This window comes from Lissotriton vulgaris, chromosome 2_1 (assembly GCF_964263255.1).
Source record: "Lissotriton vulgaris chromosome 2_1, aLisVul1.2, whole genome shotgun sequence".
Classification (NCBI taxonomy): Eukaryota; Metazoa; Chordata; class Amphibia; order Caudata; family Salamandridae; genus Lissotriton; species Lissotriton vulgaris.
In genome coordinates, this window is record NC_141687.1 from 694,847,774 (window position 1) to 694,873,380 (window position 25,607).

Genomic DNA, 25,607 nt, shown 5'->3' on the forward strand with positions numbered 1-25,607 from the left:
TCGATGGCAACCCTTGTGCCAAGGACAAGACAGATAGGTTTAAGCCATTTCCTCCTTGGGAGGCTGAAGGCCGGACAAACAAATAACATGTGGGGGATGGTTTCAGAGTAAGCCTGACACAAAGGGCATAAGTCTGTTGTGGGCCCAAGCCATCTACTGGTGAAGGCTCTTGTAGGCAGGGAGCTTACCCTAAACTGGTGATAGAGCTTTCTATCCAGTGATTTTAAGATAAGGTCCCAGTAGGGATCAAACACAGGTTCATGCTTTATGGTTAGGACGTCTCTGGTTAGAGAAGGACCTGTTGTACAAGAAAAGCGTTTCACCTTCACAAAACCCATATAAGCAGCCTTAAACTCCTTTTTAGAAGGAAAAGGAGTCGAGTCTGGATAATCCCACAAGGTACCCATCCCCATTGCATTCAGGGTATCTTTGATATACTGGAGCCATTTGAGCTTCGATATTGTCCCAACCCCCCTGAAATACAGAAGGGCTCTAGCATAGAGATCAAGTTCAGGGGTGGCCCACAACCTTCTCTAGAGGGCTAAAGGCCTGAATCTAGCTACGTCCTCAATAAGGTGACAGCCCCGGTCCAGAAATAAGGGCACCAAGGGGGAAGATTGCAGCAGTCCTGTTAAGGCCCTGATAAATTTGTTTTGGGCTATGGCCAAACGGGTTAGGCCCTCATGCCCCCATAGTTCTGCGCCATATAAAATGGAGCTAACCACATTGGTGTCATATATTGTGAGTGCAGGGGCTATAGGTTTAGTGTGTGACAGCCTGTGTTCTTTAAGTAGGGCCCCAGCAAGCTGAGCATGCTTCGAAGCAAGCACGTCAATTTGTGGTTTCCAGTGCAGCTTTATGTTTAAAGTTATACCCAGATAGGTAAACACATCTGTCTGCTCTAGGGGGACATCATTCATATTGACTTTGCCCCTAACAGCTTTTGATTTGTGGAGATCCATAAATTTCGTCTTGTCCACGTTTACCACCAACTCATGATCTTGGCTAAACTCCTCAAAACGGGACAGGGCCACCTGCAACCCGGATTGTGTCTTAGATAATATCAAAGTGTCTTCCGTGAACTTGAGTAGGGGGAATTTCATTCCCCCAAGCGTTGGAGTATCAGTGGGGCAAGTGGAGTAATATTGCACTAACCTGTCTATAAACAGGGAAAACAAGGTAGGCGCGAGGACGCATCCTTGGCGCCCGCTCTTTTCACAGGGAATTTGTCAGTGACTTCTCCGTGTGAACCCCCTCTAACCTGGGCATAGTTGGAATCATGAAGCTTAACTAGCATTGATAGGAGCTCCAGGGGCATTCCCACTTCTAAGAAGCTCTCTAAATTATATTACATGGGACAAGGTCAAAAGCTGACTTTAAATCAATAAATGCCGCACATCGCGTGCCAACACCTACCAGGACAACTCTCCAATATATCATCGCAAACCTCAATACATGGTTCATTGTGCTGGTACAGGGCTGGAACCCTGCCTGCATGGGGGATATAATCTTAGCATCCTCTGTCCATGATTGGATCCGGCATAAGACTAATCTAGAGACTATTTTCTGTATACAATCTGGCAAGCTGATGGGCCTGTAATTACCGAGCAACGCTCGGTCCCCCTTTTTGTAAACTGGTATGATTACTGCTCCAGTCCAAGTATCAGGGATACGCACACCACTGGCAATTGAGTTAGCCAAGTAAGTAATATAAATCCCCCAGTTGTCCTTATCATGGAAAAATGGATCCATAGGCACACAATCGGGCCCCTGGGCCCTGCCTCTTGGAACAAGGGAAAGGACAGTCTCAACCTCAGAGTTGCTAAATGTCGAAGCTGGAATTGACCTGGTTATTTTGATTCCATCTAAATTGGTATTGGTGATGGAGAACTGGGCCTTAAAATACTCAGCCCACTGATCTGGCGGGACATAATTGATTAGTTTAAAAGGTGTCCCGTCGCTCCCCCGTTTCACCAGATGCCAGAGGTTGGTCATGTTCTTCTCTTTGCTCGCTTGGAGAAGATCGTTCAAACGATCCTCATCCCACTCTAATTCAGCCTTCAGTTGGATTGCCTTGTAATTGGCCGTGGGTCCTTCACCTCACCCATGTCTTTGGAACGGATGGCCCTAGACAACGTGCAATACGCCTCTCTGGAGTTTTTATTGTACCAGGAGGCCTTTATAGCCCCAACCTCTACCTTTTTTTTTTACATGTTTTAGTAAAAAGGTTTTTTAAATTAGAGAACAGGTCACAATGGACCTGCGGGGAAATTAAATCAATGTCCGCCTGTGTGGGGCAGCTTTGGAAGAGGGAGATTGATTGAGCAACCAGGTCCTTCATTACAGCGAGATCCCCTTCATTGTCAATAATCCTGGACCATCTTACTCTCCTCATGTCGTTAGATAGGGAAATTGTGGGCAGGGGATCGCTTACCTGCTCTATAAGGTAGTTGTAAGATGTCAAGGCCTTTATTAGCAGGATCAGTGGATCATGGTCACTTTCCGGCCGTACCTGAACCCTCATAACAATTAAGGAGTTCCAGGATTCAACATTTAGGAAAATATAGTCAATACAACTACTCCTACCACCGTTGTTGTAAGTGGAAGCACCCACCCTGTCTGAGTCGGTCCTCCCATTAACGGCACGCACACTCCTTTCCAGACACAACCCTTTAAGTTGAAGAACTGCTTCTGTCAGGCCTTGAGATCATAGGGCACCTACAGTAATGTATGAACTACGATTCCCATAAGGCCATCCCTGGCACAGCTATGCTTTAAGTATCACGCACAACGCGGGAATGTTGTACGTAATTCTAATTGGTACGTGATAGGTTTTGGCAGAGCGGATGCTCTGCAAGTTCATGACAGTGGGCCGGAGGAAGACTCACTGCTTGTCCGGTGTTTACGGAAGGAATCTGCCTTCCGCCTGTGAATGGGTGATCGCTCATGTGACAAGCCTTTTGATTGCAGAGGCCGCTGATTCTTCCCTGGTCAGCGGGCCGGAAGGATCCTGAAGATACTTTGCCTTTGTGTGAAGCTGAAGCGCGAGGTTAGCGCAGGCTTTATTATTTATTGTGTTCTCTCCAGGAGGTGCTGAGAGACACAACTGTTTTCTTTTCTTGATCGGATGCTCGCTGGAGCCCTCGCAGATTTGCCATGTCTTCAGGAGTAAGAGGGTACCCCGGGGTTTTGTTTCATATATAATTTACGATACATTCTGGAGATGGCCAATACTGCTGAGTAAGGATACTCCGCTCCTGGTTCTGGAATCTCCGGGAAGCAATTGAGGTATTGCCTTTTTATTTCTTCTGTGACTTTGTGCTTATACCTATGTTCCTTGCTAAAGGAACCCATCCCCGAGGGTTAATTCGGCTTTGGTTCTGGACTTTGTCTCGTGACATGAGCTAGTAGTCCTAATGGCAGGCTTCTGGTATCACAACTCTTGTGCTTATCTGTTTTCCTGAGGATTTCTGGAGTTGGTCTTTATTCTTGTCTTTACTTCTTTGTTGCTGCATGTTTTAAGGTATGTATGAGCCTTGATGTGTTGTGATATATACTCAGGGGGTACAGTGAATGAAACACTGACATATTTGTGCTTGGTTTATATTACCTACCACATAGTTCCAGGGTGGGAGAAGTATCTTACTTGTGTGAAGCAATCTTTATTTCAGCACATAATGTCGAAAGGTATGGGAGTGTTATTAGTGAGAAAACTTTGAGAGTAGAGAGTCTGAAATGTCTTACTAATCCTGTGTTCCTTTTGTTACAGGTATCCCTATTCCCCTGCAGCAACTTCCCTAACCCTAGCCCTCACTTGATCGCCTCATTACGCTGGGTATGTTTCAGTCAGAGTTGGGGATGTCAGGAGGTGGGCCCCTATGAGCATCGCACCGATCCCGAGGAGTTCCTGTGGTCATTACAGCTTCTGTCCATTTTTTAACTGGGAACAGATCTAAACGCTGAGTTCCCCACTGCTTGTCCTCATCTGCACTTAAGTTACAATCCTCTAAATCCAACGGTTCAAAGGTGCAATTAAAGTCACCCATAATTATCAAATTGCACCCTGCCCTCCAATGCTCTATGAGGCTGTCCAGGTGATCAACAGTCTCAGATCGCTTCCCTTCGAAAGACCTCTGGCATACACATTAATAACCAGGATCGCGGGGCGTGGTTTATCCAAATCCGTAGGGCCAGGATATCAAGTCAGTCAATGGTGACCTCCTCAACCATTAACCCACTTTGCTGTCTCACCCAGCAGATGAGACGACCGGAAGTCTACCCTTCCGCCCCCCTATCGCTGAGTTCGAGAAATTATAAAACCCAGGATGGTGGACCTGGTCTACAGACCAGGTCTCCTGGAAAGCCAGAAGATCAAACAGTTCGACAGACCCGGCCTATTCCTCCGATACAGTTTTGGATTGTAAACCTGCGTTGTTCCAGGAACCAACTGTCCTAACGGACAGGGGATAGTCTGGACTGGGGGGGTGGAGGGGGGGAGACTTTGGTTCCTTCTCCACCTCAATACCACAACCCGGAGGGGACTGAATAAGTGTATGGCCCGGTGGATACTGAGTGACCTTTTTGGCCCCCACTTCCCTACTCTGTCTTTCATGAAAAGAACAGTCTCTACCTTGATACCCTTAATTAATATACGTTGCATCCCTCACTAGAGGGATTTCTCTGTATCTGATAGGGAGCTTCGGAGTTTTGCAAGAGGAGGGACCATGTCCAGGGCCCTTCCTGACCCTGGGAGGACAGTGCCTAGTAGGAGTCCTAATATCAGAGCTCAACAGTCAGTCAATATCTTCAAGTGAGGCTAGGGCATTAAATTGATTATGAATGGGAATGGGATGGTTACTATGGCCAAGTGGCTGCAAGGGCCTTCGCCTAACGTCATAGCTAAGAACGAGTATAAGACGGTAAAAATACCCCAGGGGAAGGACAGAAATACCATCTCGGGCAATAACAGCCCCCGCCCTTTCCAGAATTTGCTGAACCAAACCAGGAAAACCAAAGCTTAGAACCACACATACACCCCGAAGTGACTTGTGTCTTCCCAACCCAGGGGACTCTACGAACCATTTTAAATTCTTTAAACAGTTGGTTGTTAAGCCCCGTCCTTAAACTCAGTAAGTGTAAGGCCTTATTTATTAGAGCCGGCCAGTCTTCAGTTAACAACGGCGCCAATTTAGGGACATTGCCCAAAACTATGGTATAAGGGGTGGCCTCAGGGGGAAGGTGCAAAACGGAGGGTTCATTTGGAGCATTTAAAGGACCCAATGGGATGGAGGGACATAATCGGGAAGCCATTGAGGCGGATTGTAGCCCTATTAAAGTAGACCCCCCCCTGTAGATCTGGGGCTGGATGACTAGAATCAGAGGCTATATCAGGGATATTTTGTTCTTCCGGTACAACCGGAAGAACCATGAGTTCACCACCCCCCTCATGTAAAGCACCACACCCACCTGCTATCTGTGCTGTGGCATGGATGGGGGAAAGTTGTAATAAGACCTGTTCTAGTTTGCCCAATCTACCTTCTATCTGGCTCAATATTTGTGTCAGGGGTGCGAAAAGATCGACCATGTCCTGCATCAGTCGCTTATAAAGGGAATCCTCAGACATGTCTAAGGGGCTAGATGGATGGATTAGATTGGATACATCCATCCTGCTCCCTCTGTACTGCCTTCCGTTTCACCCCAGCAGTAGACTGTGGAATAGCCTTAGATGGGCCCCATCCTTTCCTTTTTTTCGATGGGGGTTCACCTTGGCCAGCCTGCAGGGCTTTTTTGCCCCATGTGGTAACCATTACTGGGCGTGAGTTAGTAGCGGGAGGAGGTGGGGATTCTAATAAGATCTCGGAGCCACAACTTTGCTGGCTTAGGACCATTGGAGAGGGTGAAGGTAGGGGGCCTGTGCATGTCGCCCCTACCTGGGGGCTTACCCTCAAATTTGGGATTGGAGGTAAGGGTTCTAAGGATAGCCTTTGCTCGGTTATCTGGATCTCATGCATCAAAACCGATTCTGCCCTAAACAGGAAGGCATCAAGCGTTCCCACGACCTCCCCCTCTCGCCCCTAGTTTGCGCTTACATGAGGGCCCCTTCCCCCCCGGAGACATTGCCCCAAGTCAACCAGTTAATACAGACCCCTAACACCAAGAAAGCAACAATAGTCAAATGATCATAAGGTGGCTCAGCCCGACCCTACCAGTCTCAAACAAGCCTGGGCTGCAGGCGTCCTGGCTCCCTTCTCAGCGCCTTCTGGCAACGTGCGCTCTTCTCCTGGACAGCCCCTGATCGAAATCCAAAACAGAGTGCCCTTCAATAAGCGGTGAAGAAGAGGACTATGCAACAGCTCAGGGGGGTGGCCCTGCCCTGCCTCTTCCTGTCGCTGACGGGCACAGACGGGCCTGCCCTTGGTCCGGACTTCGTCCGTGCACGTCCTGCGCTGCCGGAGCACTGGCCCCCTTTTGAGCGCCTCCTGGCGCCCAGCGATGCGGTGCGCGGCGTGCGTGGCGTGCGCGCGGCACAGAACTCTGGGTATTGTAGTCTGTGCGCTGTCAACAGTAATTGCGGTCCCCCAATCAGAGGCGGTGACAGTGAGTTCAGGAATCCCCTGCAGCAGTGGGCCAGCAATAGCACACAACTGGTAAGTGAAAGAAGGGCTTAGTTTCATCTTTTCTCTCTATCACACCATGACCTACCAAACAGCTTGCTGCACGACTAGCCCATCAAGTGATTTTCTTATGCATTGTAGCAATATGATCATTAGTTAGTGACCTTTCTCCCTTCTTCTCTCTCCCCATAGCTTTCTTCCTAGTACCCATTTTATTTTATTCCATCTCTTGAAAACTGTGGTTCATCGTGAAGCCTCCTTCGGCGACCCAGGGCATCTCCCTCCATGGTTTTATTCTTCAGATACCACCTTCTGGCTTAGAGTCATCTCAATATATTCATCTCTGATGGCTTTCTCCCTATACTTTTAGCTGTTGATTCTTTGTGTTTTGTTATGTGACAACTTGCTTATCGTCTATTCACGCTAGTTCCCTGAAGGGTTTGCCTTGTGCCGCCATGCTCATTTGATGCACAGCCCTCTCACACTCTTCTGATCAAATTTTCATGTATATACATTTGAAATAAATAACCTATTATATAAATTAGAAGATTTGGGGGTTTATGATCTGTGCCATTAAATGTGTGGACACGACCGAATACACCTTCCTCCGAGACATATTCTTTTTTAGAGGAGGTAAAATTCAAACAGTCAAGCATTGCATTAAATAACCGAAAGGGTTTGCTACTCGACAAGGGGGGTCGTGTTGGAGAGTCACTCTTGGACTTTGTGCTAGACAGTCTGAAAATGAATGGGCAAGCAATATCTGAATATACTTGTAGCGTTCTTTTTGCCTCCCTCCAAAGAAGGGTTTCCTGGGAGTGGTTAAACTGCATCTTTGGTCTTGACAAGCTTTCTAGGTATAGAAGTACTTATCACTGCATTGCTTCCTAAGGCCTGTCTGTGGTAAACGCAAAAACCCATTGCATAATAGTAAACAACTTTTTAACCAAATCTTACATTCGCATATATTTGTTCATCACACTGCTGCACCAGGTTCATAACAAAAATAGTTGCGTTTTTAAAAGAAATCCAATTCCCAGTCCACACAAAGTGCTAATTAAGTATGCATTCTAAAAATGTAATAATTTGTTTATATGTGTGTGTGTGACGGGGGTTCAAAAACGTAAAGCATCCCTTATAAAACTATTAGCTATATTCCATTTTTCCACGCACAACGTGAATAATCTAACTGTGGGAATATTTACCATGTCATAACAATGTTCTAGTAGGCAATCGCTAATGAAGCAATAGCAAAGTTGGACACTCCACAAAAAGGACACAAGGACCCGCAAAACAGACCTCCGAGGAGCATACAAGCATAGTGAAAAGCACATTTTATTTTCTCTCCTTACAGCTAAAGTAGAGTGAATTCTCCTCGCGGCTCTCTACGCTCCTAACCTCTGGTCGGTAGCTAAAAACAATTCACAGCGTCAGTGTCGAAGTACGCAGAAGGCCCAGGTCATACCACTGTCGCCGCTGATTAAAGTCATTTGTCATTCCAAAGGCAGCCTAATTATTTCCCCAATAACCTCATATTACAGATTTAAAAAGAACACTGAAGTAAAATGGAGCCACGTGACTGGGCCTGTGATATGATAATTGAGACGAAAGGCTGAATTGGTGTCACCTAGTTACAGGGCTCATCAAAACCTCATTCCGTTCATCTCTCCTCGTCGCGTTTTGTTTTGTGCCCACGTATGTTCTGTCTTAATTCCGCACTTTGGTAAATGAATAACTCCCGATAACAAAGGGCCCTTTCACGCCGTGTTCCCGTAATTATTAGATTGGAATTGCGTAAATGTCACCGCGGACTAGTGTTTGCAGGCCTGTCTCTAAATTCGGCCATTCACGGGCATTGTGGCTCAATATTCTTGCTTAAATGTGATAATTTTCTAATTATCTGAATGAGGCTTACAAAGTAGATTTAGTTTTATGAGCGCGGACGTGAGAAATCTAACCTCATAAGGACTGGGAATTCATTAAACGGCCGCGTGCAAGGCTTTCATGGGACGAATGAAATATCTGCGAGGTAGGAAGATGGAAGCAGGTTTTGGAGACTGTTGTGCGAAAATTCACATTTGTGTGTTTTTGACTCATAGCGCTACCTTCTGTCATTCTTGGCACTGTCCATTTGCGAGCAGTGTCCAGCACGCGCGACCTCCCGCACCGCTGTACGTGGCATGTGCCTGATTATCTGCACATGGGGGGAGCAATCAACGCCAGCATAAAGCAATACGCTTAGCAGGGGAAATTTAATTAGTAATAATGGAAAAGAAATTACTAAAATCAATCTTTGAGGATGTTAAGCTTCCGCGTAAAACGTCTGTCAAAAAAATCGAAACACTGGCTCAGCCTCGATAACTACCTTTGCACTCTACTTTCGATTTATCTTAATTGTTCCACCATTCTTTTTCATAAAAAAAGACTCGTTAAAAGTAAATTGTGTTACCTATATTTACCAATTTATCATAGAAGGATTAAACACGGATATGGGAGAGGGTGACTGGGTGAGGCCCAGTGGTGACCCTGGATGCTGCACAACCAGGAGTCTTGGATCCCAAGTCTGCTTTCCCCACTTCAACAAACTACTTGATCCTGAGCAACCTGATTTACTACAGTGTACCTTAGTATGTTTATCTTCAACATGTAGGAGAGTCTAAAGGCGATTCTTGTACTAGTGTGCAGGATAAAACCATCTCACTCATACATTTTGCAATAAACCAAAATAATTTTCCAATTATAAATATTTCTGTTTGCCATTTGGAATATTGGCCACTAGGCCCACATGCTCTTAAGGCTACTTTGAAAAGCAGCAGATCTACGCTACGCTTCCCTGAAAGATATTCATTTTTTCTGCCAGTGATTAGTCGGCACTAATGGCAAAGATAATCGACTGCATGTCAGAAGTTGGTTAAAATATGATACCAAACTCAAATGCCAGTACTTATGTAGCAACAAAAATAGACATTCCATTTCTTTGTAGTGCTTCTTAGACAACTCCCTGCCCCAGTCATGTGGTTACAATATTCATTGGTGGGGGGTGGAGGGGATGCACACATTGGTCAGTGTTAGACTTAGCATCTTTGGCGTGGTTTCCCCTGACTTTTTGCCTCTACCGCCTGTATTTTTGACTCTGTACGGGATTGCGTTTTTTGCTGGCTTAGATGCTTTGAGCACTTTGTCACTGCTGATCAGTGTCAAAGTGCTAGTGCTCCCTGTGTAAATTGTTATTACAATTGGTTCTCCATGATTGGCATATTGGATTTACTGGTAAGTCCCGAGTAAAGTGCACTGACTGTGCAAGGGCTTGTAAATCAAATGCTACTAGTGGGCCTGCAGCACTGGTTGTGTCACCCACAAGAGTAGCCCGAAAAGGTATCTCAGACCTGCCACTGCAGTCTGCATGCAGTTTTAAACTGCCATGTTGACCTGGCAATTGCACTCGCTTGCCAGGCCCTAACCTTCCCTTTTCTTTTGTCGTTTTGGTCTTGTTGAGTTTAGATGAAGATACTTTACTTACTGGTGTGGTGTCCATTTGTGGTTTTATCACTGTATTACTGTGTGTTTTGAGTACAAATACTTACACATTGCCTTTGGGATAAGCCTGTCTGCCCGTGCCAAGATATCAAAGGGGTGAACAGGGGTGTATCTCTCTTTCCCATGACTAAAAGCAAGGGTCCCAACTTGGGCAAAGGTACCTATCTCTGCCAACTAGAGACCCCCCATTTCTAACAGTCGAAAATATATTTGGCACATGGGTTACTATGAACTGTGGTGACAACAGCCTCCAACTTTCACTCCTGCATGCAAGAACTGGCGGTATGGATGGGTGAGAACTGCCTTAAATTGAACAGGAGTAAGACAGAAGTTTTGATTGTGGGTAAGGCACCCTCTGTGTGGTCATCGGCGTGGTGGCTTCAGACCCTGGGTCCCGTCCCAGCTCATAGTGAGCAAGTCAAGAACTTAGGGGTGTGGTTAGACACCAAGCTCTCATTTGAGCTTCAGACAAGGCGAGTGACAGGAACTTGTTTTGGTATCTTGCGTAGTTTGCGCAAGACCTTGGACATCCTGCCTACTGGAGCTAGGAAGACCATGGTCCATGCCTTAGTAACCTCTAGGCTGGACTACGGGAATGTGCTCTACCTGGGGGCCAATGTTAGCTGTGTGCAAAGGCTTCAACATATACAGAACGCAGCTGCCCGCCTGGTTCTGACGCTGCCCAGGAGAGCATCTTCAAGGAAGGCGCTAGTTGCTCTCCATTGGCTCCCGATTAAGGAGCGAATCCAGTTCAAAGCACTCTGTGTGTGCCATCGTATCCTACAAAGGAAGGGGCCCGCATACCTATATAATCTTCTGAGCCCGTATGTCCCCTCCCGCCAACTAAGATCTAGTGGGATGGGACAGGTTACTGTCCCCAGAGTCAGGACGGTAAGGATGGGTGGGCGTTCCTTGAGGTTTATGGCGGCTCAGCAATGGAATAGACTCCCGTGTGGGCTTCGAATGGAGACATCGGAGGTGACATTCCGTAAAAAGCTGAAAACTCTCCTTTTTCCAAATGAGTAGCTTCTATTGCTGCCCTCAGACGGGGAGGTGACCTGAGAATGATGTTTTTCCTTGGCTTATGTAAAGCAGCGCGGGGACACACTAGTAAAGTGTAACCAAGCGCTTTATAAATGTCATTATCATCATCATCATTATCATCATCATCATGGGTTACTATGAACTGTGGTGACTCACCCCTTTGCAGTGGTCTGGGTCCAGGTTTTTAATCTGTGTTCTCCCCCACTAATGCCCGCCCCCGTGCTGATGCATGGGGTAGGAGGTGACAGACTTTCCTCAACTAAGGCACATTTGGCATGTGGTGGAAACATACAACAAATTGTCTGCATCCTGGGCCATGGGTCAGGCCATTAGCCCCATTTTTGTCCCACCCAATGCCCTCCACTGACACGTGGTACAATGAGGTAGCGTGTGGCTGGAACACTTCCTCTCAAATATTTTTACAAATGCCGGATTGAAAAAATGAAGCAGTTTCCAAAACATGGGCTGGTATTGGGTAAGGTACAGGTGTGGACTCTTTTTTTCCCATTCTATCAGCGTCCTCTGATGTGTAGTGGTGCACAGTGTCACAGTGACTAGAGGTATCAACTCCATTCCATTGCCAACTGTGCCCTCCAGTGTGTATGGATTGTATAGGCTGTGGTAGTCTGGCCTCTACTGTAATTCATTTTGCAGATTGGAATACATGACCACTTGACTACACACTCGTTCACAGTAAGGAGGTTATTAAGCTCCATCAACTGCTTGGCTGCACAATGATCTCCAAAGGAGCATGTCCTGGTACAGACAGTTAATGCCCTCCCAACTCCTCAAGCACCCTTTAATGTGATGAGTCACACCGTCTTCTATACTGGGCCAGTTACTAGGTACTGCTGCACCACATTAAAGTAACCCCAGGTGGAGCAGGCGGAGTGAATCTATGCGGAGTTCCACGGAGTTGGAAAAAACTCTGTGAAACTCCGCTCCCTCCCAAAAGTAATTCTAAAGTAAGAAAGAGGCACTTACCTGCTCTGGGTGCCTCCCCCTCGCCATGGCCACTCACCTTTCTCATCCTCATCCTTGCGCGTGCGCATGCGCACTTGCAAGACGTACAACCGAGGGGTTATCAAAGAAGAAGGACGGCCAGGACGAGGAAGGAGAACGGCCAAGGCGAGGAGGAGGCAGCCACGGCAGGTAAGTGCCTTTTTTCTTACTTTAGAATTACTTTGGGAGGTTGGAGGGGCCGGTTAACTACACTCTGCCACGGAGTCGTTGTTTTGCCTAAAACCCACCTGGGATTACATTAAAACCCCTCCCAATAACATTCACTCAATGTAAATAGGTCTATTTTTTTTAAACTGCCATTTCTAGCAGGGATATTGATGACATCTCGACACAATAACGTAATTGACAGAATTTACTAATTCTGTTACCTTATTCCAAATTGAAACAGACCATGCATTAGATTATCGAATGTGCACCTCCTGAACAAACGGCCCTGCAGACGGTATGTCACCAGGGGACTGCAGAATGATGCTACAAAAAGGCCACAAGATCCCTTCTGTAATATCCAGTGCTTTGTTTCCTCATTCACTTAGGGCACACCACATCCAAGAGAAAAAAATGCCTTTGCATATGTGCATACCCCATACTACCAAAAGAAGCACATATGCAAAGAGGCTCCATGAGATCCACTGTGAAGGTGCAGGAGCCGGAAGATGGAGCACATGCTACGTGCCCACCTGGTGCTCATTTTGTAAAGGGGCACAGACATTTCTAAGAGCCTCCAGGGCACCAGACTCATTGAAAGGGCACAGCCACTGGGAGTTTTAGTCCAGTCCATCCAATGTGCTCAAAGATCCTACATATCAAAATCCAGTGGCCTACTTAAAGCTTCTTTTCATTCACAATTAAAATGTGTGTGGTAACACCGTTGTTTATCCCTGCACACAAGTTGCTATTTAGAACCTGGTGGACTATCTGCTGGGAAAATGTAGCATCTTCTGTGGTTGCACCTCTGAACAGGAGAAACATGCTGTATTATTCTGTTATCCTCCACGGAGAGGTGCAAGAGTAGTGCAGTTGCCCATTGCAATACAATAGTATATGTACATAATGGCAACATTGCCAAGTACTTCTGTAGCTAACAGCACATCTTAGCAATTGTGGGCCTCATCAGTCGTCAGTGGAGGTCCACCCGCCATCTAGGGCATCGGTCCGACCTCTGCATTGCAATGCAGCAGGTCAGAATGTAGAGGTCGGGGGTACGACTTCCGTCTCCGTCAGGATCAAAGATCCCATTGGGACAGTGGTTGGATTCCTAATCCCTACAATGGGGTGGCACCTGTGCAGGTGCCGCAGTAGGGATTGGGCTATCCCTTTCTGACTGCCTGTTCATGGCAGTCCCACAGCAATGAACAAGTAGACTTTGGGGGCCCTCGTAAGACCCCCGTACCCATGAGTCACTGTAATGTGTCCCCACACACATTCATGCACCGTATGCCAGGCACCAGATGGTGGCTGGCACACGGTGCATGAATGTGCACAAAGTGCTCAACAACACTGCGGCTCTTGCTGAGGCTCTTTTCCAGGGCAGCAGCACAAGTCGCAGTGTTGAGCACTTCTCTGCCGGTCAGCCTGGCGAGCACATTGTAATTAGGTGACTGGGACCACCAATGTCTTGTCGGGCAGTCACCTGCCTGCATCGATGAGTGTTGGATGCTTGGCCAACCACCATCGTCATGGGCCCCTGTGTGTTTACTATTCCCTCACTGAACACTAGAGTTTCTATTACAGGAGGGACCCATGAACTACAACTACCCACATATAGAGGTAAATTCGAGGTTTGAAAATGGAAGAGGGAATCCTCAGACAGAAAAGATCTTTGACAGAATTAGCTTCCTCTCAATAAGTAGGACACCATGAATGCCAGCCAGTCCAGCAGACCTTTGTTATCATTTTTATGAACATGCATTAGAATCATATGTACCTGATTCTCCACGCAGAGCTTTCTCCAGCTCAACTCCTTGTATTTCTAATGCATGTTGTTGCGCCTCAATCTCTTGCAATTGACGCTGGATAGACTGTAAATATAGGGAAACGTCTGATTATATGGCCCAATACATACATGGGTTAAAATACAGTCAAACAATTAGACGTATAATGATGTGTCCATCAGTCATTGATTAATATTTTTACTTTGTTTGTGAAAAAACAACTACTCAAAATGCTGCGCAGGGAGCAGGGGGTTTAATTGTTGGCAACCTGGAGATTATGAGCTTAAACATGTCAAGAAAAGTCTATACCACCCAGGAAAGAGACGACGGAGCATTGTGCAAGAAATCAGGATGCTCATGTTAACTAGGCCAGCCATGCCTGTTAAATGTAACAAATATGTTGAGGAAAACAGTCAGAAAGGCACTAGATGCCAATACCACCCCAACAGTAAATAAAACATTGGCCACCACCTGAATGCTAAAAGTATGCATACACACCTTAGAGAACAGGTGTCGAAGAGTGACGGAATATAATTAAAGCATTAACATTGAGGTTGTCTTCCCGTGTCACCATGGCCGGATCCTATTCTTAAGTGAGGCATGGGTGTAAAATAAAATGCAAGAGAACATATTTGCGGGGCCATCACATGACTAGTGTACAAAAGCAACATTTCCCTGTTTGGGAACCTTCATTTTATCACAACCTCATGATCTAGCTGCCTGAAGAAGAACTCCACGTGCCAAGAGGACTAGGCTACAAACTGCTGAAAAATAGCAATACCCTCGTAGTTTCAATGCACCCACTCTTCACACCCCCCAACAACCAATTATCTCTTGTTCTCTTTCTCGCTGCGCCTCAACCTTGGCCCTTCTCATTCTTCCTTTACTGATTCTGATTGACAATGTGAGAATATGGAAGGATAAATATTTCGATATTGATGGACTAAACTGTACTTATATAAACATATATACACACATATATCTAGAGAGAAAGACACACACATATATATATATAGCTAGATATACACACACACACATGTATACGGAGAGAGAGTGAGAAAGAGACAGATAGAGATAGATATATGTTCTAAGCCGTAAATGCCTTTCCCGGTTGTAAAGTTATATGTACCAAGTAGACAGACCCACAATGAAGTGATGCTTCTTGTTCTCTCGGGCACCCGTATGAAAAAGGAGAAAAACTATATATATATTTATGGGCGGTAGAATTGTTTAAGGTGATGACCCTCCCCGTTTACCATATGCAATGCAAAACACGGCGTATGAAGTATGCTCCCTATTCTTTCGAAGAGTAGGTGCAGAGTTGCGATCTTTGCTGTGGGGAGTGCGCTCACCACGGATAGCGCTACGGAAACTGCAGAAAGGGGTCTATGATGGGGGATTAGCAGTATCTGATATCCGAGGCTACTAATGGGTAGCTCAATTAGTAACAGTAAATGGGTGGATGTTCCGGTAGCAAGCGGAACCAGCATACAGGGTGGACAGAATAGCCGCGGGCAAAGGGGGTGCCGCTCCAAAAAATATATATATATATATGTGAAGAGGCCTCACTTTTAGAGGGCAGAGTACTGACCGAGTCATAACACGAAAAGGCTATTTCCGTGCTATATAAAAAATAGTTAACAATGCACCAGACAGATTGGGTTCATTAAGAGCAACTTGGGAGGTTGACGTAGGTCATCTTGAAGCTGAGGAATGGGTGGAGGCACTAAATGTCCAAGAGAGGTAGCGATAAGGGCAAGGTTTTGACTAATGCAGTTAAAGGTCCTTCATCAAGTATACTACCCCAGTACAGCACTACATCGAATGGGAAGGAGTGAGGATGCACGGTGTCAGAGAGGGTGTCGACTGGATGAGACTTTTTACCATTTGATACAGGAATGCCCAAAGTTACAAATATACTGGCAGAGGGTCGGAGAGGTGTTGATGGCAGTCACAGGTGTAGAAGTACTGCTAGCGCCTAAATGGTTTCTACTTATGGTCCCTAGGGAGGAAGATTGGCCAAGACATACAAGGCAATGGTTGGCGTTAGCATCAGGAATTGTAAAGTGAAATGTTGCAAGGAGATGGAGGGCAACACCAGTCTGACAATAGTGGATTGGAAAATTGATTTTAGACTGGTGCTGGCAGGCAGAACAAACAATATATGAGTAGAGAGTGCCCAAGGAAATGGGAGAGGATATGGGGAGCCTGGCAGACTTATAGGGGTTCATAAAGGAAGTATTGTAGGCACTGTCACAAAATGTTGTGAGTTGCTATCATAAATACCTGTACACTATTGGTTGAACAGAAAAAGAAGATATGATTATCCGATCTAACTGTTTCCTAATTGCACTGATTACTGAGCATGTACTAATAAAAAGAACTTTAAAAAAACATTTCTCAGCTTGTACAGACTTCCATGACCTACTAGATAAAGCCCAATCTGGGTTCCACCTTTCATATAGTACTGAGTCTGCGCTACTATTGGTGACAGAGTGTGCCAAATTTTGTTAGCTGGTGAATCTGCTTCACTGCTGATGTTGGATCTCACTGCCAAGTTCAATACTGTATGCCACAACATCTTGTTAGACAGACTCGGAATGTGGGGTAGGATATAAAAATATGCAGTTGGTTGCTTCTTTTCTACAAGGGTAAACCTTTCTTGTGGCACAGAAGCCCCATCAGTCAAGGGTGCTCCAGTTGAAGCAGGGGGTACCACAAGGCTCCTCTTTGAACCCAACCTTGTTCAATGTTTATGTGCGACCGTTGGCAGAAGTAATTGAGAGCTCTGTGTTCTCGATTGCGTCATATGCTGAAGATAGACAGCTCATTATCACTCCATCAAAAATGCTTCTCAGTTCGCCACTTACTCAAGCCTCTGCCTTACTGAAGAGGCCAATCGGATAGACTTAAATTGCCTTCAACTTAATGCAGAAAAAACGGGGGTTTTGACCTTGGGTAACTAGACAAACATCTGTTCACTGCTTGGTGGCCCAAGGAGCTAGGTCCTGTACCAAAAGCCAAACCAAAGGTCAAAAAGCTTAGCATTTGGGTGACAACAAATTATCTTCAACAAATTATCTTTTGATAAACAAATCTCGATGGTGATGGGAAAATGTTTTGGACTCCTGAAAATGCCCAGAAAAATCATTTGCTTCCTGCCTGTCAAATCCAGGAAGACAGTGGTTCAGGGCATGATAGTGTCAAGGCTGGCCTGCTGTAATATTGTATATCTCGGAGTGACTCACAGCAGATTCAATAGACTGCAAAGAGTGCAGAATGCGACAGCTAGGCTTATTTTGAATCTGCCTAGACGTGCGCCCATGAATGCTGCGCTCAAGTAGCTCCATTGGCTCTTGGTGAGACAAAGAGCTGCTTTTAAAATATTATGATTTTCTTATAAAACTATGAATAAGAAGGGGCCATGCTACTTGCAACCATTTGTTAGTCCTTTTGTACTCCAGAGGGACCTCAAATCATCCGGGAGATTCTGGCTATAGTTTCCAGATTTAGGAAAGTATGCATGGACAGGAAGTCGTTTGGCTACCTTGCACCCAAATTGTGGAATACTCTGCCCTTAGCAGTTCACCAGGCCCAGTCAGAAGAAATGTTTAGGAAAAAACTCAAAACCTGTTTTTTTCAGAGCAGGATGTAGGGGGGTTTGGACACCGGTACTGACAGCTGGGAAACCTCTAATAAGTTAGTCATGCACAGCAGAAATTGCATTATTATTAATATTACTTTCTCTGTGAGCATGTTATGAATTGTAATCCCTGGAGGGTACACCAGTCTCACATGAGATCACTACAGTTGCCTCTTGTGGAAGATGGACCATGTTCAGTGGTTTGTGATGCTTTGTGATCCAGGCTCTCAAGGCAGGGGTGGTCATTGTCTTACAGAAGATGCTAGACTTGTGACTTGAGCTCATCCTGAAGATTGCAATGTTAGGGCTTGTTAAGGACTGGAGTTTGCCAGAGGTATGAAGTCCTGGGTAAAGCATGGGTTGCTTTTGGCGAAGAGGACATTGCTAAAAATAATAAAGCAACAGAGAGGATTGGGCAGTCTGAATTCTGCACCAGCCACAGCACTGAAACTACTCTCATCGCTGCCACTGATGACATTAGAGCTCTCCTTGACCGAGAAGAAATGGCAGCCCTGATCTTCCTCGACCTTTCACCTGCATTCAACACTGTATCCCATCACACCCTTATCTAGAGACTCCAGCACAGTGGAATTCAAGAAGAGGCCCTCAGATGGATCACCTCCTTCCTCACCTGAAGAATCCAGAAAATCCACCTGCCTCCCTACACCTCCGAACACAAAAGCACCATCTGCGGCCTCCCTCAAGGCTATTTCCTCAGGCTCCCCAGTTCAACACCTATGTGACCACCCCCCCCCTAGCCGACATCAGCAGAAGCCAGGGACTAAACATCATAGACTATGTCGGCGACACCCAGCTCATCTTCTCTCTATCAGAAGACCCCTCCACCACGAGGACCAACTATCACGGGTGTATGACGAGCATTGCAGAGCGAATGAAAGAAAACTGCCTGAAACTCAACACAAAAAAACTGAAGTACTGATCTTCAGGAACAATAGCAACCCAGGGAACGACTTCTGGTGGCCTCAAAACTAGAACCCTCACCCACGCCAACGGTGAATGACCGCAATCTCAGCCTCATCCTGGACAGTAAACTTACCATGAGAAACCAGATCAACACATTCTCCTCCACCTGCTTCATCACTCTCTGCATGCACTGCAAATTCTTCAAATGGCTCCCAGTCAACAATATACTAACTGTCACCCAAGCCTTTATCACCAGCCAGCCTGACTACGGCTACGCAGGGATCAACTCGCACCTTCTAAGGCGACCACAGACCATATACAACTTCGTGGCCAGACTCATCCATGACCCTCCCCAAGCAGACCCAAATCACCCCCACCTCAGGATGCTCTACTGGCTCCCCATTCAGAAGAGATGCAACTTCAAGATACTGATCCACATATACAAATCCTTGCACAACAAAGGACCAGCTACATAAACCACCACCTGGATTTCCACATATTTTTCATACAACTTTGCTCTGCCTCCCTTCACCATGCCCATACCACTCGTATACATCAAAGCCACAGCGGAGGTCATTCCATCTCATACCTAGTGACCAAGTCCTGGAACTCCCTCCCTCTACATCTCCAGACCTCACCCTCGCTACTGGAATTCAAGAAAGGACTCAAGACCTAGCTATTCCACTGAGCCTCCACTGCGAGATCTTCAGCGCCTGGATACCCTCACGGGTGATTGGCCGTGCTCTTCAAATCATGTTGATTGAGAGGCACCGGGTTAGAGGATATTATTACTATCTGAGGTTCCTGAGGCTACCGTATGCTAAGTGTGATTGCAGTAGTTTTGAAAATGCAAGAAAAGTTCAGAAAAAAAAATTCCAGTCCTGGATTCAGATACAGCTCTATGCTCTAAACCATTTAGCACGTATCTAATATGGGCATTGCAGGTGTTAAAAACATCGCCAGGAATGTGCCTGCGAGTTTCTGACATGTGCGACACCTTCTGTGGGATTCTCGCCTGCTAGAAATCTGCCCACTTTGAAAGATTGGAATGTACACTTATTTTGATTAATTAGCCAGCCAGGTAAAGACCATTCCGCAGATCGCGTTCAATCAAAACATGCAGATTTTCTGTAGAAAACTCTTGAAGAATTTTACATTTGATCAAAATCGGGTTTCTACAAAATTGTGTTTTGCATTTTCTTTTCTTCTGGAAATCCCCAAAAATCTATATTTAATAATAGACAAATAAATAAATAATACACTCTGTTTTTCGTATTGTGACTTAAGGCCAATGGTTTGTGCAAATAAAATTGCATAGCTTGGGGGCACAGGAGCCTGGTTGAGAAGGAGATTCTACCTAAAAATATTTGCACTTTGGGTGCCGAACATAAATTAGAGATAAAGTTCCCAAACGAGACCCTGCACTATTTAAGATTCTCTAGTTTTGCAATGCCATTTCTACTGATGTCCATTTACACCCCCTGAGAAATGCAAAAACACTACTTGCATTGATTTATCTTCTCAGCACGTAATTTTGTATCCACTGATTTGTTCAAATATATGTGCAAAACTGCACCTTAGACATATATGTTCTCCAAAGTGTTCGAAATAAGTTGCAGCTCTAGAGTTGTGATCTATGTATTGTCCCCCTTATTATTTTAATATCCAAGTGAGGCTGCTATGGGCACAAAGCTTGCACACTATTATTACCAGTTCTACTTATTGAAAATAAATTCGGTCGTCTTCGGTTATTTAATCTTTAATTGGCATTACAATAGCGCAGGTTGTTTCTATTACACCTCTACACATGAGTCTTCAGGGCAGGAGTTCTTTACTGCTCACATAAGTGGAGTTCATTTTACCTGGGCTTTGTGGAGCCGTTTTAACTCCTCTTGTTTAATCTTCTGCTTCGCTTCTCGCTCCAGCCTTCTTCTTCGTTTGGAAAGCCTTTTCATCTGCACCGGAAGGAAACACAGTTGCGCAATTAGAACTCCCAGGAGAAGAGGCTTTCATTCAATGCCTGACATTATTATCGCATAGATACATGTGACGTGTGGTTAAACAGACACCTGCTGGAATAGGAACAAGGCCCAGGGCTGACTACCATCATATCCATCCACAGAACAGACATCAATGCACGGGTAAAGAATCCCTCTGCAGCGCAGACGCCCTGCCTGCTCCCCTGGCAGGCGTCCAGTCTCCCAGGCCCTCATCTCCGTTGTTTTCCACATTAATTATGCATTCACTTACTTTATGCAGCGCTGCACCTCCTGGAGGGGTTATCAGTGAGCTTTATATGAACAGAGTTATAATTGGATGCGGAAGCTTAATCTTTGGCTGAAAGGTGTTTGAAATTAGGGGGATTTGGAGGAGGGCGAGGAGAAACAAAAAGGGGGAGGGAATGGTGCAAGAAAGAAGTGAACTTGGACTGAAAGAAGACATCAAAATTACAGGAAATATGTGTAAATCCAGTTTGCGGAGGAAACCAAATGACTAGTGAAATATTGGATGGACCATGTTGTTGACTGTACTGTCTGCTACTAGGAAAGAAGGCACCGCGGTATCTGACTTAAAGTGCGCTCTGAAGGACTTGGCTATTAATGAGCCAAACAACATCTCTAAAATCAGACAAGACCACTAAAAACAATCGTTAATGCAGTGAATCGTTTCTGTTCTGGCTCCACGCGGTTTGACCACATCAACTCTGTCCTAAAACCCAAACCCAAAGCACATGCAGCATAGAACTGATGGATTGTTTTCAAATGATTCGATTAATATTTTTCATATGGACAAAAACAAACGACAAAAAGTAATAACGTATAGCAGGCAGCGCGGATCACAGGTGAGAAGTGGGTCCTGGTGAGCAGGGAAGCGGTCACCAAAATCTAAGCAGCTGCAGGAAAAACATGGCTTTGGAGTTGTGGGAATGGGACATGGGCAAAAAGCAATCCACACAGATTTACAGGTGTGTCAGGCAGTAATAAACCTGAAAAGAATATAACTCAAACATCGTGAAAAAGACAGGACAAAGTAACACAAAGTCAGATTCAATTGCCAATCTGGTGTGCGATCTTTGAGTGTAGTGAATGTTTTGATGGCCATCACGTTAGAGGTTTATCACCTCTGATCACCACTGTGGGGACTGTGAGACTGGGCCCAGGACCCCATGGGGAGGGAGAGGTCTTAATGAAGAATCAGACACATGGGGATTTAGTGGCCAAGGTAACTATCTTGGTGTTTTACTCTCTTACATTAAGGCTGAAGGATTCATTAGGAGCGTTATTCCACAGATATGTGGCCTTTATGCTTTAAGCAATGCGAATACTGCACAAAATGTAATATTACATTGAATTATTTGCTTAGCTAGAGGCACATAGTTGGACACGGTGGGAGCATTTTAGCTTCCATCAAAGTTTAGCCGCGTAGATTATGTAGAGTTGCCAAATTGAAATTATAAACGTCATGTTGCACAAGAGAATGGTTACGTCTTCCAATTAAATAAAAGAAATTTAAGTTAACCTTCTTGTGATTTACTGCAAAAAATTGTGCCTTTTAGGGTCAGTTGCTCTTTTATTTAAAATCGAGCTAATAGATAGTCTGTCTAGGGCTACATTTGTGGTTGCTCTATGCTATCCGCTTTCACAGAGAGCTGCATGGTAAGCAGGCGATATAGATGGCATTATCGCCGAAGAGAGGATAGATGACCTTAGCTTTTCTCAAGAGAGGCCTTAACTTGCTGAAGGGACTTCTTACATTAACAGTTTGTGCAGTACGAAACCTTAGCTCTGTCGCTGAGGATATCACAACTGACCTCATCGACACCACTGGTGACATCACCACTGTCATTATTAATAACATGCAAACATTCTATGCCGCTCAGTCCTCTAGCTCAACCAAAAGGCCCTCCCTACATTGACTGACCTTCACCCAAGATATGTACAGGTGAGAAGTAAAATTAATCCTCACAAATGCATTGCACAATTAATAAAAGTCAGAGTTACTGGTGCTGCCAATGCTTGATACACTTCAACTGACATTACAATTTTGCTAAACAGTTACCTTCAATCCACAATGGTCTCATTTTTGTTATTGCTTTTAATATTTTTGACATTTAATGAATTACATTTATGATGGGATGCACATATGCATTCTATTTAGAATATCATCCCATGAACACTTCCCACGGATGAAGTTTGCTTACAGTGACAAGCCCATATGTTTTATATCACTGCACTTGTGTTCCAGATCACTGTATTAAGGGACTATGGGACACCCATGATACACGTTGTGAGAAAATAGGACATGCGATCCTTGGAAAAATAAACTTATAATGGTAATGTGAGACTGCTCACTCTTTTCTGTGAAACAACAGCTCTAATTTCAATTTTTGTAGCTAATGCAAACTACATTGTATTTATATATTTATTTAATTACTTTTTTATTCATGAGGTTTAAAGAACACTATGGGCCTTATTACGTTGTTGTCGGAGTTGCCTCTGACCGACATCTCTGCGGTCCTGACACTGTAATTAGGATGTGACCTTACATGTTGAGGTCGCAAACTTCCATTTTAGAATGGGCGCCTGTGTGGCGGTCCAAAACTGCCAGCAGCACAAGCTCCCATTGTACAATGGAATGCTTTGCACATCTCTGTACCATGTGGCAGGCACACGGTGTAGGGAAGTAAAGGGGGGCACCATCGGTGCCCCCCAGGGCCACAACTGGAGGGTCAGAGGAGAAAGGGGCCTGGCCAGGGGCCCCTAAAACCGCTTTCCGATTGCCTTTCCATGTTGGAAAGGCGGACATGGAAAGGCTGTCAAAAACCGACATCATAATCCCAGTGGTGGCTCCTCTATAGGGGAGTTTGGGCGCCGCCCCCCTGCTTTCTTGCAGGAGAAGGCAGAAACATAAATGTAATAACTACCATCTGTTTCTGCCTTCTCACACAGCGAGAAAGCTGAAGTTCCTGGTTGAGAGTGGGCGGTTTTTCTCGAGAGCAGGGGGGAGTGGCTTGCCCACTGTTGTTCATACTGACTGTTTGGGCAGCCTGAAGCTGCCCAAAAAATTAGTATGAACAATAATGGGCAAGCCACTCCCCCCTGCTCTCGAGAAACACCGCCCACTCTCCCTGTTCTCTCTGTATGCTGCAGCATACAGAGAGAAAATGACCCGGGTGGGGCAGCGGCCTCACCAATCGCAACGCTGCGTCTGGTGGAGGGGAGGGAGGCTGCCTGCAGCCTTCCTGAGGACGAGCGCTGCAGCATTTAAAAAGCCGGACAGCGGGAGTCGGGAGTCTCGGGACGTAAGGAAAAGCGGGACGGACGGTAAGTATAACTTTTATTTTATTTATATTTTTCCCTTAAACCCCTCCCGCCTCCCCCCCATCCCCTCCGCGGCGCGACGACCCCATTTCCACCACCCGCTCGTAATGCCAGCCGTGACTGTGTAGTAGGAATTCGTCTTTTTTTTTAACTTATTGCATGAAAAAAGCATCACAAAATGGCCACCACATTTTAGTGTTTGAGTGTGGGCTGTATGACCTGTCGGAGTCATCGAAGTTGCACCTGCCGGGGTTGTAATATTTTAAAGCTCTTGTTCCCTTGTATTATACTGAAAAGGAGGAAATATAAACGTTCATAAAAATGATTAAAAAAAATGTAAACAGCACACTGGTTTACCAGCCATAACAATGAAGGGCGCTAATTTTATGGCAAATGTGCACAGGGATCGCAATCAAAAATGCCGTAACTCACGAAAATTCGAGACACTGGCTCAAAGGGGGCTGATCCGATGCCCCATACTATAAGTTGTGGTGGGCGCAAGAAAAATGTATGGGAATTAGTGCTGTGTGCTTTGAATGGGTGTGTGCAAGGGTATGTGCTAGCGAATGATGGGTGTATGTGTGCGCTTGTGAATGGATTGGTGTGAGTGCACATGTAGATGGGTGGGAGTGAGTATGTGTGTGTGGGTGCTTGTGAGGGATGGGAGGAAGGGAGTGTGCTTGTGCGTGCCCGCCCACTACTCGTTGACATTACGAGCCGCCACTGCATAATCCCGATAACAGAAATGTTGTCCTTAAGCGATTATGAACGGTTTCTGACTGGCCACATGCTCCTTGAGCCCGTTAGAACCGGATTGGTTTCTCCGGACAGTTTACAATCTGACTGCCGACAATGTAATTCGATGGTCAGGTGTAAACTTTCCATGTCGGTCAGAGGCTTTCCATCCGACATTGAAATTAGGCCCTATGTGTTTCCTTACAGTTATTATGCTAATCAACATTGAAATAAATTGCCTTTATTTCTAGAGGTCCTTCTCTTTGCACCTAGTACCCAAAAAATGTGGATCACTGGGCTTGTCTTTTTACCCCCTTGTAGAAGTTCACATCTACAGAGCACCATGTAGCGATTTGAAATGTCAAAAACAGCTCACATTATATTACTGAAAAAAGGCAAATAACCAAAATTGGTTTCTATGAGCATGTAAATGTAAGACACATTAAGTAATAACCAGAAAGTGCATCTACAATTCATGCTGTGGGGTACACATCAGAACTTCTAACGACTATCACCAAGGGAATGTGCAGGATGCATTATGGGCAACGACATCCACTCTATAGTCACTTTTTTATTGGTTTTTTTTTTAGTGTTCCATTTAGAGTAATAAGTCGACACATAATGAAACACTTTAATCAAGGAACATTTTTTGGAACTCCAAATGCCTTCAGCTAAACCATAAGCCTATTGTTTTAATTTATTCACCTTAGTTGACCTCAGTTAAGTATTTTGTCACTTAATTCTTGCCTGGGTCTTTTGGCATCACTGATAACTCCTAATGCAAATGCCACCTGCAATGCTTATTAACGTTGAGTCAAAGTTCATATTTTACCTG

General features: G+C 45.3%; 1 protein-coding gene across 6 annotated transcripts in view; it reads right to left on the bottom strand.

The window, feature by feature from the left end:
• The window catches only part of MICAL2 (microtubule associated monooxygenase, calponin and LIM domain containing 2), a 906,862-nt gene that overhangs the window by 105,806 nt on the left and 775,449 nt on the right, over positions 1-25,607 (bottom strand). For all 6 annotated transcript variants that reach the window (XM_086955940.1, XM_086955941.1, XM_086955938.1 and 3 more), the window contains 2 exons: positions 20,579-20,671; positions 14,143-14,236 (listed from right to left, as the gene is read on the bottom strand). In XM_086955940.1, the coding sequence (XP_086812066.1) occupies positions 14,143-14,236; positions 20,579-20,671 (187 nt within the window). The remainder of the gene's footprint in view (positions 1-14,142; positions 14,237-20,578; positions 20,672-25,607) is intronic.